The following is an 18,002-nucleotide window of genomic DNA, read 5'->3' on the forward strand; positions in this document are numbered from 1 at the left end:
TCTATAATAGCTACCCATCTTAAGATTTTGTAGGGCTGACATGCTCTGAATTCCTTCAACTAAACAATGTCATTTCTCAATCCCTGGAACTGTACATTCTGCAAGCTGCACCTACCTTCTGGAATAAAGTTCCTCCCAAGATCCAGATGGCCCCCACTTTGCTGTTGTTTAAAAAAGTGTGAAAACCTGGCTTTTCACCTAGGTCTTTGGTAAGGGAGAATGAGATCTCTCACTTCAACATGCTTATTTCTTTTTACCTTCATTTATGTTTTATGGCAAATCTAGACAGCGTACTAAAAAGCAGAGACATCACCCTGCCAACAAAAGTGCGTATAATCAAGGCTATGGTTTTCCCAGTTGCAATGTATGGCTGTGAAGGTTGGACCATAAGAAAGGCTGAGCGCCAAAGAATTGAGGCCTTTGAACTCTGGTGCTGGTGCTGGAGAAGACTCCTGCGAGTCCCTTGGACTGCAAGGCAAACAAACAAGTCAGTTCTAGAAGAGATCAACCCTGACTGCTCTTTAGAAGGCCAGATCCTGAAGATGAAACTGAAATACTTTGGCCACTTAATGAGAAAGAAGGACTCACTGGAGAAGAGTCTAATGCTGGGAAAAATTGAGGGCAAAAGAAGAAAGGGATGACAGAGAACGAAGGTGGCTGGATGGAGTCACTGAAGCAGTAGGCACGAGTTTAAACGGACTCCAGAGGATGATAGAGGACAGGAAGGCCTGGAGGAAAGTTGTCCATGGGATCACGATGGGTCAGACATGACTTCGCAACTATCAATAACGTGTTTTATGGATTTTATTATATTACTGCATTTTTTGTTGTTGTAATTATCGTCCAGACCTATTGAGTCAGGTGGCAAACAAGTTTAATAAATAATTAAATAGATTTGTACTAATTTCAAAAAGAATATTTCATATCGCAAAAGGGAAAGTAGCAACTGAACTGAGAAGTTCCCAGAAATCCTTATTAATTGGAGGACTCATGAGACAATTCCACATAATTAAAGCAATTCATTATTTTTAAATATCCCTATTATAGAACTAGAACTATTAAGAGTCATTATAGAAAATGAATTTCAACATCTGCATTCCTTGAAGACTTCTGAAGAGGTTTTTCCCCAGGGTGAATCTTTGCCATCTACTAAACATCAAATAGAAACATGTCTGTATGAGATCTATAAATGTTATTCCTTCTGAATGTAATAGTTACGCACAAACACTTTCATTTTTACTTAGTTACAGGTCCCTGAAAAATCATCAATATGCATATATTAAAAGGACTGCTGCATGCTGGAAGTTCACTGTTATTTAGACTGAAGCATTTAATTCTCACATTTATTTATTTATTTATTTATTTATTTATTTAAATTTTTATACCGCCCTTCTCCCGAAGGACTCAGGGCGGTGTACAGCCAAAGATAAAAACAGTAAGTATACAAAGTTAAAATATCAAAATAAAATACCTATTCAATAGTGGCCGAATTAAAACCGTCAGATTGACCTAACCTAAAATACCCCATATAAAATTACAAAGGATTAAAAATTTAAAATTTAAAATTTAACAAAAAAAATCAGTTCAGTCTCGCTTGAATAAATAAGTGAGTTTTTAATTCCCGGCGAAAGGTCCGAAGGTCAGATATTTGGCGCAAACCGGGGGGAAGGTCGTTCCAGAGAGTAGGTGCTCCAACAGAGAAGGCCCTTCCCCTGGGGGCCGCCAGCCGGCATTGCTTGGCGGACGGCACCCTGAGGAGACCCTCTCTGTGAGAGCGTACGGGTCGATGGGAGGCATAAGGTAACAGCAGGCGGTCCCGTAAGTACCCGGGCCCTAAGCCATGGAGCGCTTTGAAGGTGGTAACCAAAACCTTGAAGCGCACCTGAAAGACCACAGGTAGCCAGTGCAGACTGCGCAGGAGCGGTGTTACCTGGGAGCAACGAGAAGCTCCCTCGATCACCCGCGCAGCTGCATTCTGGACTAACTGGAGTCTCCGAGTGCACTTCAGGGGTAGCCCCATGTAGAGAGCATTTCAATAATCCAGGCGGGAAGTGACGAGAGCATGAGTGACCGTGCATAAGGCATCCCGGTCCAGAAAGGGACGCAACTGGCGGACCAGGCGGACCTGGTAAAAGGCTCTCCTGGAGACGGCCGCCAAATGATCTTCAAACGACAGCCATCCATCCAGGAGAACGCCCAAGTTGCGTACCCTCTCTGTTGGGGCCAGTGACTTGCCCCTAACAGACAGCTGCGGTTGCAGCTGACTGTACCAGGGTGCCGGCATCCACAGCCACTCTGTCTTGGATGGATTGAGTCTGAGTCTGTTTCTCCCCATCCACACCCGTCCGGTCTCCAGGCAACGAGACAGCAGTTCAACAGCTTCGTTGGGGTGGCCCGGGGTGGAAAAGTACAGCTGAGTGTCATCAGCGTACAGCTGATAACTCACCCCGAAGCTACTGATGACCTCGCACAACGGCTTCATGTAGATGTTGAACAGGAGAGGCGAGAGAATCGACCCCTGAGGCACCCCACAAGTAAGGCGCCTCGCGGTCAATCTCTGCCCCCCTGTCAACACGGTCTGCGACCGGTCAGAGAGATAGGAGGAGAACCACCGATAAACGGTGCCTCCCACTCCCAAACTTTCCAACCGGCGCAGCAGGATACCATGGTCGATGGTATCAAAAGCCGATGAAAGATCCAACAGGACCAGGGCAGAGGAACCCCTATCCCTGGCCCTCCAGAGGTCATCCACCAACGCAACCAAAGCTGTCTCCATGCTGTACCCGGACTGGAAGCCGGACTGGAACGGGTCTAGATAGACGGCTTCATCCAGGTACTGGGGAAGCTGCCATGCCACCACACTCTCTACAACCTTCGCCACAAAGCGAAGGTTGGAGACTGGACGGTAGTTACCCAAAATAGCTGGGTCCAGGGAAGGCTTCTTGAGGAGGGGTCTCACCACCGCCTCTTTCAAGGCAGCGGGGAAAACCCCTTCCAACAAAGAAGCATTTATAATTCCCCGGAGCCAGCCTCGTGTCACCTCCTGAGTGGCCAGCACCAGCCAGGAGGGACACAGGTCCAGTAAACATGTAGTGGCATGTAACCTCCCCAGCAGCCTGTCCACGTCCTCGGGAGCCACAGAATCAAACTCATCCCATGAATCAAACTCATTCATTTTTCACGTGAGTATGGAAAGCTAACTCTATTGAAAAGCAGTAGAATTAAGCCAATCCGGTAAGCAGTATATCATAATCTTATTTCTCTTTCACAATTCTGAAAAGATGTTCAACCTTTCAAATATTATCATTTTAAAAAAATTTATAGCAGAAAAGCAATAAAAATATATGTTACTATTCAAAAATATTTAAAGCAAGAAAACCAGACTTTCTAAAGCACATGTCAAATATTTGGGCCACAATAGGCAGTGGAGTTGGCCGGCAGGGCTGTCCCGGAGACTGTGAGGGACTGGCCCTTGCAGCCCCGGGATCGGCCACGCCTAACCAGTGAGCTGCGATGACCAGGCCACACACACATACCCATGCAGCCTGCGATGGAATCAAGTTTGACATCCCTGTTCTAAAGCATCGACATGAAAAATAACTGAATATGAAATTATTTTAAATACATCTTTTGCAAGGCCGTTCCAAGAAAGAATAAAAACAGAGACAACTGTGATTTTGAACGGTGACTGTGAGATTAAATACTTGAAGTCCTGATGTAATATTAGAGACCTATTTCAAAAATTAATGCCAAACAGCAATTTGACTCTGATCAAAAGAATCCTTTTTTTTAAGTGAAATATTTCAGAGATTTGTAAACGCCAAGATTGGCAGAATGTCTACTCCTTTGCTAATGGCACAATTGAAAAAGCTTGAAGACTGCCATCTTGTGGAGACAAGCTTACCTAACATATGCAGTACTGAGTTTGAAACAAGAGTTTAAAAAACCTTAAACCTGTTAAGGAATTTAAATTGTTACAAAATAGATTTGTAGATGATTTGTGGAATAAAATAGAAAGAAGTATACTGAGGTGGCTTTGTCATGCTGAGAAAATGAGCAAAACTCAAAATGTAGAACAAATGTGTAAAAGAATAGTAAATTGGTGGGAAAGAAAGACTGCAAAATTATGATCAGTTGGAGTTGAAAGAGATCCTCAAAAAAAGACAGATTGCAACACAGAAGGAATCTGAAAGAGATAATTCTGAATTAGGTTCCACAGATATTGACTTTTCTGAATTTTTAATTATAAAATATAAATGGAACAGATGCTTAATAGATTTTTTCAATACTTAACAAAATTAAAATATATTTGCTTACAACAGAGTCATCTAAAGAAAAATATAAAATATTTGATTTATAAACATTTGGATGAAAAAATTCTCTCAGCAGGAATAAAAAAAGAAATGGAAGTGGAAGATTGTAAAAAACAAATTAAATAAAGGCACTGTTAAATAAAGAATAGTTTGGTTCATTAGGTTTCAAGATTAACAAAGACATTAACACTAATAAGAGGTTATAAGATGAACAATTGATGAATAAAATGGTTTTTAAGATTGAAAGTAAATATATGGGTATTAATATGATAAATAATAATTGAATATAAAGTTTTACAAGATGTAAAAGAAAGAGAAGGCCTGGGGTTACCCTATTTGAAATTGTATTTTGCAGCTTGCTATTTAGTTGGATGAAAAAGAGGATGTTGATAGAAAAGATTTTGAGCTAAAAGGATATGAATTGAAACTTGGGTGGTCTGAACATTTATAGTACAATAAAGCCAAGATTTTACTGAAGATTGTAGTGAACTGAAGATTTTTTTAGAAATGTCATTGTAGAAGAGTAGAGAAAACTACATGTATCTGTGTTGCCTTTCTCTCCTCCTATTTGAGCCCTCTCCCTGGGTTCCTTATGCAGAATTGCTCATAAAATACTTCACTCTGAAGCAAGTGGAGGAGGAGAAGCAAGGAGAACAGAGGGAACATGCATGCTTCTGAAACAGCAGCCAATGCTGCCAGAAAAAAGCCAAATAAAAAAAGCCATTTTCTTCACAGAGACAGAAGGAGGAAAAGAGGTACAGCCAAGCCAGCACAATACTGGGCAAGTGCTAGTGCTTTACCTGCTGCCTATTAATAAAGAAGAAAATAACAGTAAAAGATATCTGGGGCAGGGGGGAATAAAGACGGACCAAGATGCATAAGAACACACTCTCGAATATGACTGAATGGATAATATCACCATCATATTAATAATAGTAAATAGTACAGTAGCAATAGTAATATTAGTACAAGTATTATATAGCAGAGAATAATAGTAGTAGTAGTCTAAGAGGACTGTAAGGGGCATGCATAAGAGCATAAACGTGCCTACCGTTCCTGTCCTATTGTTTCCTTTCATTATATCCAATTAATATAGTTATTACATACTCATGCTTATATATATGCTTATATATTATATACCGTATATACTCGAGTATAAGCCGAGTTTTTCAGCACGTTTTTTGTGCTGAAAAACGTCCCCTCGGCTTATACTCGAGTATATACGGCTTATACTCGAGGTTTTTTTTTTTCTTCTTTTTTTCACATTATACCGGATGGTGCAAACTTGGCGGGCTTTTGCATTAGCGTGGGGAAGCCCTGCCGGTGCAGTGAGAGGGCGGGGCGGGGGAGCCGCCAGCCTTCTCGGCTGAGGGAGGGAGGCTTTCCCTGACCGGTAGCTGCCTCATTTCCCTCCCTTGGCTTATACTCGAGTCCCCAGTTTACCCCAGTTTTTTGGGGTAAAATTGGGGACCTCGGCTTATACTCGGATCGGCTTATATTCGAGTATATACGGTTATTTTCATGCTTATGCTTATATATACTGTTGTGACAAAATAAATAAATAAATAATAAAAATAGTATAATATTGTACACAGGCATGTTTAGAGAACATTATATACTACAAATAGTTAATAAAAACAAAAGATGGTATAAGACAATTCACATGGAAACAACTCACATCAGCATGTTTGTACCTTTTACTTTTATGTCCTGGGTATTCTTTTTCCAAAATAAAACCAACTCTTATAGCGAGATATAAAACCCCAACTGTGTAGCGTCCAATACTTTTGATGGCTCTTTGGAATTTGAGTTAATCAAATTGTTTATTTATCTATATATTTTTCACATTTCTGCACTGCCAATCTCCCTCAAAGAGGGGCTAAGGGCAGTGTATAGGGTATAGTTTAAAAAGAATACATTATAGCCATATTGAGAATATGGAATAAATATAAAGCTAGTCTATACTTGAAAATACCTTTGTGGATCTCAGTATAAGAAGTTTTTTGTAAAAGTGGAAAAATAAGTAAACTCAAATGGCTAATTAGTGTGATATATTAGTTTTTTATGAATGAGAAAACATTTTCTAACAGTACATTTAGAGATCCTTTTCTTTCTCTTTTTTCTTAGCTTTAATTTTGTCTATTATTACTTGTTTTTGTATTACATAGCAGATCCCAAACAGGAACAGCATGTTCCCTCTCTCTCTCTCTCTCTCTCTCTCTCTCTCTCTCTCTCTCTCTCTCTCTCTCTCTCTCTCTCTCTATATATATATATATATATATATATATATATATATATATATATATATATATACACACACACACACACATACACACACACACACACACACACACACACATACACATATGCCTATTCTGATGTCATTCCTAAATACTATTTTGAATAGCATGACCTGCTCAGATTGCATAGACTGTTTAAAAGTAAAACACGATGCACATTTTGTCAATATTTCAGATTAGAAACAGCAGCATCAGGAGGCTCTAAGGTTACATCAGAAGTTAATTTAAATATTAATGTTTGCAAAATGAAATGTCAGAATGATCCTATGACTGTTTTAAGTTACTGTTTATGATAATACAAAATTGTAATCTGATCTGGAGAACATCTCATAAACATAAAATAAGTACAATGCCACTTTGGACCCAACCTTCAACGTTTCTAAGCGCTCAGAAAGAGGCAGATCATCTACTTCCACAATAAATTCTTCTACAGCTTTGTACAATTTATGTTGCAATTCATTCCTCTGGAGAATCAAGCTTTGTATTTCATCCTGTGCAGAAGAGAATGCACAATTGAGGTCTTCTTCAGTAGAGAATTTACAATTTACAACCACAACTGGAACCAAAATTTCTGCTAAGCAAAGGAGTTGTTAAGTAAGTTGCACCCATGTTTATAACCTTTTCTGCCACAATTGTTAAATAAACCACTGTAATTGTGAATCATGTAATCGCTAACCAATCTGGCTTCTCCCACTGATTTTGCTTATTAGAATCCATCTGGGAAGGTCACAAATTGCAATGATCCAAAGACAATGCAACCATCATAAATACATGCCATTTACCAAGAATCCAAATTCTTAGGGAATTAGGGAACGTTATGACAGTTTTAAGTGTGAGGACTATCACTTCAGTGCTGTTGTAACTTTGAACTATCACTAAATCACAAATGGTTCTAAATCAAGGACCTCCTGTATAGGACAACCCCAAATTTAGGCAGTTAATCATACCATGTGAAAATGAATTTAAGCACAAGAAGTGTTTCTAAAGTGCATCCTGATCTACCTTCAGGTTTTTGTACAACCTAATACAGCGCTGACATTGATCCAAGACATCAGTTTTCAGATACTGGTGCAGAAACAAATGTTGTATCATGTACACGCTTACAAGCCAGTACAGATGAAAGCAAAAGCAGGCAATTCTCAATACTTGCAATTAGACAAGTGAGCAACAACAGAAAGAACAGCTCTCACGCAGTATGTCCTTTTGTTTATCTGCTGACATATAACCAATGAAGAAAATATTCACATTTGTTTATATACCTTTTTATTTATTAATTTTTTTTAAAAGAAAACTATATTTATTATATAAAGTTATGTCAAATATTTCACCCTCACTTATGGACTTTTCCCAAGCTACTTTATAGGACCTTTTAAGACCAAAAACGTATGGTAGTTTCTACATGAATTTACACAGTTTTTCAATCCAGAGGCTGAGCTTCGGGAGGGGAGAGACACAGAGTGAGATAGAACATCCTCTCTCACACATTTAGTTGCAGGGAAGATTAATTTACCCTCTTGAAAACAGTTTAACAATTAACGGAATAACCTGTAAGTAATGGACATGCAATAAGCATAAGAATCATATAAAATTAACAAGACCAATAAAATGAATGATAAAAAAGATATGGAAGTCTTGAATTCAATTTTCATTCGAATGAAAAATTTCCTGTCATTGGATCTACCCAATATAATAATCTTCCTGGATGTAATTACTAATTTAAATTCCGAGTGGCTACATTTAGGAATTTAAATTCCTACCAACAGTAGCTACCTCTAATAATTTAAATTCCTAATAACTACATCTAGGAAGATTATTCTAGTGCAGGTGTCGGCAACCCGCGACTCTGGAGCCACATACAGTTCTTTCATCCTTCTGCTACAGCTCCCTGTCATGGCAAAGGGATGAAAGAGCTGTCACTCTAGTCGCGGCAATAGTGATGGCTGGACCCTTAGTGCAGGAGTGAAACACCCCTGTACTTGCCTTTGCGCGGCAACAGGATCCCGTCTTCGTTGTGTACATTTGCTGTTGCCACCAGCAAAGAGGTCTGGGAGAGAATGGCGGGAGTGAATATTGCAGGGTGGGGGCCATCCCCCAAGCCAGGCCTTTCTCCTCCCTCATCAGCAGGGCCAAGAGAAAGAAGAAGTTGGCATGTGGAAATGCTCCCCCCCCCCAGCTGAGCGGTGAGCACAAAAGCCCAGTGGGAGGGGGGCAGTTGGCCTGGCAGAAGCGCCCCCATTGGCAGGTCGGATGTGGAGATGCCTGACCTCCAGACATGAGTTGCTGTCTTTGAAACATGCTATGCCTTTGAGGAAGCCGGGAAGCAATGGGGCAGTGGGGTAGTGCAGTGAAGGCATTAGGGCTGCTCGCCTACTCCCTCCTCAGCAAGCTGCTCCTGGACCAGTGCGGAAAGTTGCGGGCCAACTGCAGGAGGGTCAGAAGGCACGCTCCAATGTCACCCCAACAGGCGTTTCCAGCGCGCAATCCTCTGTCCCAAAGAGGGAAGGGTAGGGGGACTTCTAGGAGGAGAAGCCCAGCTGGCTTTCCTTTTGGCGTGGGGCAGGGGGAAGACCCAATAAAAATCCAATTTCCCCCAATAATTGAGGAAAATAAAGGCCCGACAGTCCAGAGTCCAGAAAGGTAGGTGGGGTCTGTTCGTCGGAGGATAGGAAAGGAAATCAGTCAAAATCTGGGTGGAAGGCTATTCAGAGAGGGATCTGCTTGGGTCTCTTCTTCCTTCCCTTAGATTCCCCCCCTCCCGGCTTTCTTCCCTAGCCTCGTTTTAAGGGGAGGGAAAGGCAAGGTAGGACAATAGTAGTTAAAAGGCTGCGAGGGGGGAACGGATACAGAACTCGCTCCATGGTATCGACCAGCTCTTTGCCTCCCCACCCGCTTTGGAGCATTTTCCATGGGGAAGCAAAGGGCCTTGGTTGGAGGCAATGGGCATAAAATGCAGCAGCCCCACAACGCACCAAGTTCTCACTCTGGTAGCCTCCCCCCGGGGGCCCTCCTCTCTTTCTTTCTCTCTCCGCTCCCCCAAGTCCAGAGGGGACTCTCCTCTGGGTTTTCTGGTTCACGTTTCTGAATCCTGTTTTTTTTCTGGGTGGGGGGAGTGAGTGAAAATGTGTGCTTAAATCTCACGCGGGTGCAAAGTTCTGATTATTAAAGACGGGGATGGGGAAAAGATGCCATTCCTTTCCCAAGGACCCAGGGAAAGTAGAATAAAATAGGTAGGTGTGTGGGTGTGTAAATAGCAGCCTGGGATAACTTCAGCCACAAAGACAAGCTGCTGTTATTTTTGCTGAGAGCTTCTAAGCCTCACAGCATTCTTTAATAAATAGAAAAATAACGAACCCTAATATACAGGATTAAAGGAAGAAAAAATCAGAGGAGGGGGGAAGGAAGGTGAAATCGAGGAAGGGGGGAAGGAAGGTGAAATCAAAAGGGGGGAAGGAAGGCGAGGGCAAATAATTCAACAACCAGTTCTCTGCCCTAATGACCGGCTGTGTAGGCATGTCTGGGGTGGTGGTCATGTGACTGGGTGGGAGTGACATCGAGTTGGCCACACCCACACAGTTTTTGTGGCTCCCAGAGTTTTCTTTTTTGTGGGAAATGGGTCCAAATGGCTCTTTGAGTGTTTAAGGTTGCTGACCTCTGTTCTAGTGGGTAGGACTAACAAGAAATTTCATTTGACTAGTACCTGTAAAAACCTTAAGACGTTTATTCTCCCTCTCTCTCCCTCTCTCTCTCTCTCACACACACAGAGATGTTGCAGTCCAACAAATTCTCAAATTGTATTCTATTCAACTATCCCATTGCTGATCAGTAGAGGGAAGAGAAAAGCTATAAAAATTTGCTAATCATGCCATGCAAGTTGCTTTCTCCCCTGCACAAAATCCATAATCTGTGACAGCTCTAACTTGGAGCCAGTTTGGTTTAATGGTTAAGGACCAAAAACCAGGAGACTTATGAATTCTAGTCCTGCCTTAGGCATGAAAGCCAGCTGGGTGATTTTCAGCCAATTACACTCTCTATGCCCAACTCAACTCATGGGGTTGTTGTAGAAAAATAGGAATATTATGGATATTCACCATCTTGAGTTACTTATAAAGTAATAAAGTGGGATAAAAATCAAATAAATTAATAAATAAATATGAATACATTATATATTAGCAAAATATGGTCACATTTTAAATCCTTGGCAATCCTTTTGCTAACAAACATAAGCAGCTACATCAACAAAATTTAAGAGACATAATCGGAGCTTATGATTTGCCATAAAATGGTACGATATGTCACCTACCACATCTTTGCAAAGGCGTATTTCTTGCTGGGAGGTATTATAATCTGCCCATATCTTTTCCAGCGTTTCCATGGACTGAGGGTCTACAAGTTTATCTTTGGTAATTTTATTTGCAGTTTCTAAAAGATCTTCTCCCAAATGAACTGTTGCATGATTTTGCCTGAATGATATTTAAAAATGAACATTTATAATACTATATAATTAAGGTCCATTATATAATTAACATCCATTGCTATGTATCTCTTGCAGCTATTTTTACTCAATAAAATATGTCCCAATATTCCAAGTATAATTGATTCTATCTGACGTACAATAAAAGAATACACAAGAACAGATTAAACCTTTCATGTAGAATACTATTATCAGAGACATAATGAAACAATATGCTTGGGTAATTTTACTCTTTAAAAGATAAAGCAATAGTATTTATCAAGAATGTATAAAGTTCAGCCCCAGACTATGCTTAGTCTTTGAACTGTCTTGTTCCTTTCTCATTCCCCAGCCTTCCTTCCTACACCTCCCCATAGGTTGCCTGCTGCTATATTTCCCTTCATTTCTTTCCTTCACCCCAGCTTACCCTCCTTCCTGTTTCCTCACCAACTGCGAAGCTGCTAACCTATTCTGCTTTTTATACCTTCTTATATTTCCTCCGTGCTTGCCTCTTCTATTCCAACTCTTTTTTCTCACTTCCTTGCTCTTTCTACCCTGTTCCATTTTTTTTTGTTTTGTTTTTGTTTTTTTATTTGCATTTATATCCCGCCCTTCTCCGAAGACTCAGGGCAGCTTACACTATGTTAAGAATAGTCTTCATCCATTTGTATATTATATACAAAGTCAACTTGATATACATTATATATAAATATAATTAAATATATATATTTGTATATTATATACAAAGTCAACTTATATACAAGCCTCTGCCTCATGACACATTATCCCTTTTCTTTACAGCTGTTCAAATGTTTCACTATGCCAAATAACCAATGGAAGCAAGGGGAGAGAGGGAGCCAAAACACTAACTTTCTACAGAAGTTGGTACTGTGATCCACCTTTCAATAATCAAACACATTGACTTAAATATTGTACATAATTACATTTTTATTTATGTTAGGTGTGCTGCAAATGGCCATAAATGTGGACCAGTTGCTAAGTGTCCAAAACGTGACTGTTCAGGAGTTGACAGTGATCATATGACCAGAAGAGGGGTGAGTGGCCATCATAAGTACCTTTTGGAGGTCCACCGTAAGGTCAAGGATTATGTGTAGGCTATTTTTAGTATCACCCTGATCAATGTAACTTGAAACACAGTACAATCTTTTACTTATATATAAATTCAGCTAATGTGGTAGTAAAAATGGATTCATGGTTGTCTGCATGCACTTATATAGTGCTTCTGAAAACCAGTACAAGATTCCTGGATACCACCTTTGGCTTTTCAAAATTAAACAAATCTGCTTTAGAAACAAATGGACAAAAATCCCAAAATATGCAAGACAACTAAATCTTGTAAGATGTCAATGTTTTCCATGAGAACTCTTGAGATTTTAGCTGGGAACAGACAAAATCATGAAACTGAAAAGGCATAAAACTTGTGAAATGTTGCCCATTTTCACTTTTTAATTATTATTTTTTTGACTGCAATATCTCAAATTATTTCTCGAAATAACCCCCAGCTTATTTTGCTATATCTATTTCACATAAACTATGCTTAAATAAATCATAGGTTATCGTAAGAGTAAATCAATGTTTGAAAAACATTATTATTACTTACACTAACTAAAAAATATCCTTTACAGATATAGTCTGGAAATATGCTTACCTCATTTCTTTCAATTTTTCAAAGCTGATAGCCAATTTTTTCATTGTAGTTCCTACATAACTGAGCAGCCTATTTTCCATAAAATCAAGGCTTTCCTCGGAAGCTTTCTTTTCTTTCTGCATTGGATATACCAATTAAAGCATCAGCCCACCAATACTTCTTCTTACAGGCCATCAATCTTTCACTGAAGAACTGAACAGGACTAAGTAGATCTTAGTCCTTAGTACACAGATTTTTGCTTCAGGCAAAGGAAAATAGTACTGGAATAAATATTTTAAGTGGAAATGGTGGAGATGAAAAGCCAATATAACCAGAGGGTAGTTAGCCTTTCAGCAATCAAGGGACACATTTATTATTACTAAGGAAGGCAAAACATGATAAAGCAAATTGAATGAAGCCATGTTACACATCTGGGCAAGGCAACATTTTCCAACACAGAAGATGAGTTTCAGAGTTTGATTTTAAGACCATGATAAACAAAGGTGGGATTCACTTACCTTCCCTATGACTGTATGACTATAACTTGTTGCTGGCAATCCTTATGATTTATATTGATATATTGATCATCAATTGTGTTGGAAATGTTGTACCTTGATGAACGTATCTTTTCTTTTATGTACACTGAGAGCATATGCACCAAGACAAATTCCTTGTGTGTCCAATCACACTTGGCCAATAAAATTCTATTCTATTCTATTCTATTCTATTCTATTCTATTCTATTCTATTCTATTCTATTCTATTCTATCGGTTTGCAAATGTGAGCTTGCTTCACTTGCACATGTCACCTATGTGCATATGCACGGCCTTCTGCGCATGCACAGTACTCACACATTATGTCAGGGCGGGTGGGCAGAACTGGATAGAACCAGCAGTATCCCACCTCTGATGATAAGCCTGCATTATAGCTTATATTTTTGTGGGTTTCTGCCTCGAATGGTGAACAATGCCTCCAATTTTTAGCAATCATAGCCAAAAGGGTTTGGTTACAAGTGATTGTGGACTAACTATTCTTGAGCTAAAAGATACCAGGCTAACAAATTAAGACTGTAAAGAATTGCTTATATTAGCTGGACCACTATTGTCTCAGGTACTTTCCCCTTTATACTCATTACATTTGGTCAGGCCCACAAAATCTACTGACAAAAGTTAAACACATTAAAGAAAGAACATCTATATCAGTGTTTCTTATGATAGTGTTGGATGGGAATTCTTGAAGTCCCTACTTCTTAAATTGACAAAGTCTAAGAAATACTGAAGGGACGCGGTGGCTCACGTGGCTAAGATGCTGAGCTTGTCAACTGAAAAGTCGGCAGTTTGGTGGTTCGAATCCCTAGTGCCGCATAACGGGGTGAGCTCCCATTACTTGTCCCAGCTTCTGCCAACCTAGCGAAAGCACGTAAAAAATGCAAGTAGAAAAAATAGGGACCACCTTGGTGGGAAGGTAACAGCATTCTGTGCGCCTTTGGCGTTTAGTCATGCCGGCCACATGAGCATGGAGGCATCTTTGGACAGCGCTGGCTCTTCGGTTTTGAAACAGAGATGAGCACTGCCCCCTGGAGTCGGGAACGACTAGCACATATGTGCAAGGGGAACCTTTACCTTTACCTTAAGAAACACTGACCAAGGTCATCAAGCATCCACCTTCACTTTTTAAACTGAGGAGGAAAAATTTTCTACATTAATATTGGAAGATTGACAATTACACAATTACGGATTTTGCAACATTCTATTTATCCTACCTCCAGATCACATGTCAGTTTCTGTAGTGCTGATTCCAGCATTCCACAATGATGGGAAAGAATAGCATTTTCTTTTTTGAAACTCTCGTTTTCTTCTTTCAGTTGCTCAATCTCCTCAATCAACGTCTCATCCTCTCTTACCTTTTCCAGGGTAGCATTTGACATTTTTCTAAAATCACAAATTACCATTCTATTATTACTGGAACACAGAAGGAAGATTCACTGAAAGAATTTTAGGTGTGTTTTAAAGAACTTTGTGTCCAAGTCTATCTAGGACATCTTTACTAGCTGCTAATGAATTTATCATTTATGTAACAAACCTGAGTAAAACAACAGCATATTTTATGGCTCTGCTTCCTAAGAAAGTAAGGATATGTTTTTCCAGTATGTTCCACTCCACTGGAAGCTAGAAAAACTCTGAAAGACTATATGCATTATTCCAAATGGGTTCAAAAATTCACATCACACATTAATATTTGAATGGTAATTAAGCTTCAAATTCAATTCCTAGAATATATGCCATCCTTGTTTTATTGACAATGTGAAGGTTTATTGTCTTTTGAGACTTTTTTAACCTTTCAAGTAAAAAGACCCACAACCTGCTATTTGACCATCCAAATACTACCAATACCTGATTCTGTTTAGCTTTTTCAAGATCACCTAGATACTATGACCATTTGTTATCAAGACAAACACATAGCTTGTCTTCCTTTTTGCTTGTTCCGTAACAAATAGTTGTTTTACTGCTTTACATGGGTCAGAATCAAAGAACCTACAGGGCCCCACCAAAGCATCATAGTGCTGTACATTTTGTACATTTTTCATGAAACCGCACATACATACAAAGACATGGAGCTTGTGTTGCAGCAGTGCAATGAACATGTATTTATTGTGATTATATAACACAAATACTAGTGCATCTAAACATGTGCTTCCAATTCTAAAATAATAAAGTTATTTGGGCTGAGAGACACTTTGGAGCTAGTAGGGGAATGAATATAGCATCTGCAACATTTTAAAGTAGTCACCTTTTTCCATGCTGAGCTATTAATCTGTTTTTATATGGTTTTAAAACAATGTACAATTTTGGCCTTTATGCTTTATAAGCAATGGTTTACAGCTTTACATTTCACATTTTTAATACTAGACTGTATATCTGGTTTACTGTTGTAAAAATAAAAAATGGGATCTCTGAAAAGATTACCTGAACTTTTCATACCCAAACAGAGAAAATACAGCATTTTGCTGATTAACTAAGATATATAGGAAGCACACAATAGCAACAGAGAACTTTAACTATTCTGACATCAACTGGAAGATAAACTGCACCTAATGGAAGATCGAAGTGATTCCTGACAAACCTAGCAGACAATTTTGTCTTCCAAAAGGTAGAGAAGAGAATTAGAAGGTCAGTCATACTGGACTTAATTCTCAGTAAGATATGAAATGATAGAAGGCAAAGTTACAGGAACCTTGAGGGGAGTAACCATGCAATATTGGAAATCAACATTATGCAAACACAAGCAACAGAACAAAGTCAAATTAGAATCTTGGACTTCAAGAGTACTGATTTCAATAAACTTAAACCTTGAGAAGAATTCCATGAAAACAACTCAAGAAGCTTGGGAAACTGTTTTGGGAAAAAAACAGTTCAGCCTATCAAAAAACAAACAAACTATAAAATGCAGACTATGAATGCAAGTCAAAATAAGCAAGAAAATGGAACAACTTCCGGTTTGCCTCCGCTTCGTTGATGGCAGTCTTTTTTAGACTACTAACCTCGTAGTGTGTAGAGCTGCCAGGACAGCATAATTTAGCTGTCCGGCAGCTTGTAAATCTCTCCCTCGGGCAAAGAGGGAGAGATGAGCATTCAGGCTGAAGTTGAGCCACTCAGAGGGGAGTGCTCCTTCCAAAGCCTGAAAAAAGCTCCAGACTCTGAAGGCATCTGCCTTTTGACAAGAAAAAAACGTAGCGTCCAATCTCCGTGGCAGAAATTGATTTGTGATTGATTGCAACGCGGACAGAGCAGAAACTGGAGTTCTAGCATTTGTTTGTAAGAAGACTGCAAGCCCCTAATAGAGGATACATCTGTTGCGAAGATAGGAGAGAAGAAAGCAAATGGCGTTTTGTGGAATGCGAGCAAATGGCGATTTGTATATTGGAAACGAAAGTTAAGGAAATGCTTATTAACAGCTAGTGTGGAATTAGGAGATCTACAAAAAGATACTGACTAAATGGAAGAAATGAGAATTTTATGATTTATATTTTTTTCTTCTTCTTTGGGATTATAGTCGATTTAGAAGAAAAGTTTTTTGAATCTTTCCCTTTTAACCCCTTTTTGTAACTGGGTAGGTTATATATTTTTAAAAATGGCTTTTAAGCAAATAGTACCAAAAGCCACTAAAAACTTTGAAATTTCTTCAGCTCAGATACGAAAATTAAAAGAATAAATCAAAGAGGAATTAAGAAATTTTTTACAGGAGTTTCTGGAGACTCGTTTTTCAGAAATAGATCAAAAATTTTATGAAATAGAGAAAGAGATGTTGGATTTTAAGGAAGTGGTGGAAGAGCAGAAGAGTGAAATGAAAATGGTAAAGGATGCAATTTTGCAAATATTATGGTCTTGTATTCAGATGGAGGATAGTTTGGCAGAAGTTAATAAAGTTAACTTAAGAGTTGCAAAGGAAAATAGAGGAAATTCAAAAGAATCAAAACAATTGGAACTTAGATAATAAGATGGAAGATATACAGGCAAAGGTAGATAGGGCAGATGAAGAAAGAGTAATATTACAATATATTACTATAGATTACAATATAGATTAATGGAATATGATATAAGGGTGAGGGGATTGAGGGAAGGTAGGAAGGAAAATTTAAAAGAAATTTTTATGCAAGCTTTTGCTCAGATAAAGGGTGCGAAGCCAGAAGTTTTTGAGATTAATATTGAAAAAATTTATCGTGTTAATTCTTGGTGGGCAAGACAAAATAAATTACCGAGGGATTTATTTTACAACTAAAAAGGTTAGGTATGAAATTTTGCAAGCCTTTTATAAAAATAAATTTCAAATATTGGGACAAGATATAAAAATGATGAAGGAAATTCCTCCTAAAACGTTAAGACAGAGAAGAGAATTTGCTTTTTTAGTGGATGAGTTTAAGAAACATCAGATATATTTTAGATAGGAAATTCCAATGGGTTTGTCAGTGAATTTTAGAGATAGAAAGTATTTTCTTAATACAGTTATGAAAGCAAGACATTTCTATATTAATGTTTTAAAGAGTGGGAATCCTTTGTTGTTAGATGCTAAGTTAACTGGTTTGGAGATGATGGAAAATAGAACAGGAGAGGGGAGGAATGTTTTAAGATGTGAATATGATGATTATGGTTAATTTTTAGAATTGATTTGTTTAGGATATAAATTATAGGTTTTGATATTTGTTATTTGTAAGGTATAAACCAGGGGTGTCCAAACTACGGCCCACGGGCCAACTGTAGCCCGCGGGTCAGTTTTTATTGGCCCGCAGCAAA

General features: G+C 38.8%; 1 protein-coding gene across 3 annotated transcripts in view; it reads right to left on the reverse strand.

The window, feature by feature from the left end:
• The window catches only part of STK31 (serine/threonine kinase 31), a 67,018-nt gene that overhangs the window by 27,194 nt on the left and 21,822 nt on the right, over window positions 1–18,002 (reverse strand). For all 3 annotated transcript variants that reach the window (XM_058181941.1, XM_058181939.1, XM_058181940.1), the window contains 4 exons: window positions 14,474–14,642; window positions 12,733–12,848; window positions 10,914–11,073; window positions 6,982–7,104 (listed from right to left, as the gene is read on the reverse strand). In XM_058181941.1, the coding sequence (XP_058037924.1) occupies window positions 6,982–7,104; window positions 10,914–11,073; window positions 12,733–12,848; window positions 14,474–14,642 (568 nt within the window). The remainder of the gene's footprint in view (window positions 1–6,981; window positions 7,105–10,913; window positions 11,074–12,732; window positions 12,849–14,473; window positions 14,643–18,002) is intronic.

This window comes from Ahaetulla prasina, chromosome 4, assembly GCF_028640845.1.
Source record: "Ahaetulla prasina isolate Xishuangbanna chromosome 4, ASM2864084v1, whole genome shotgun sequence".
NCBI lineage: Eukaryota > Metazoa > Chordata > Lepidosauria > Squamata > Colubridae > Ahaetulla > Ahaetulla prasina.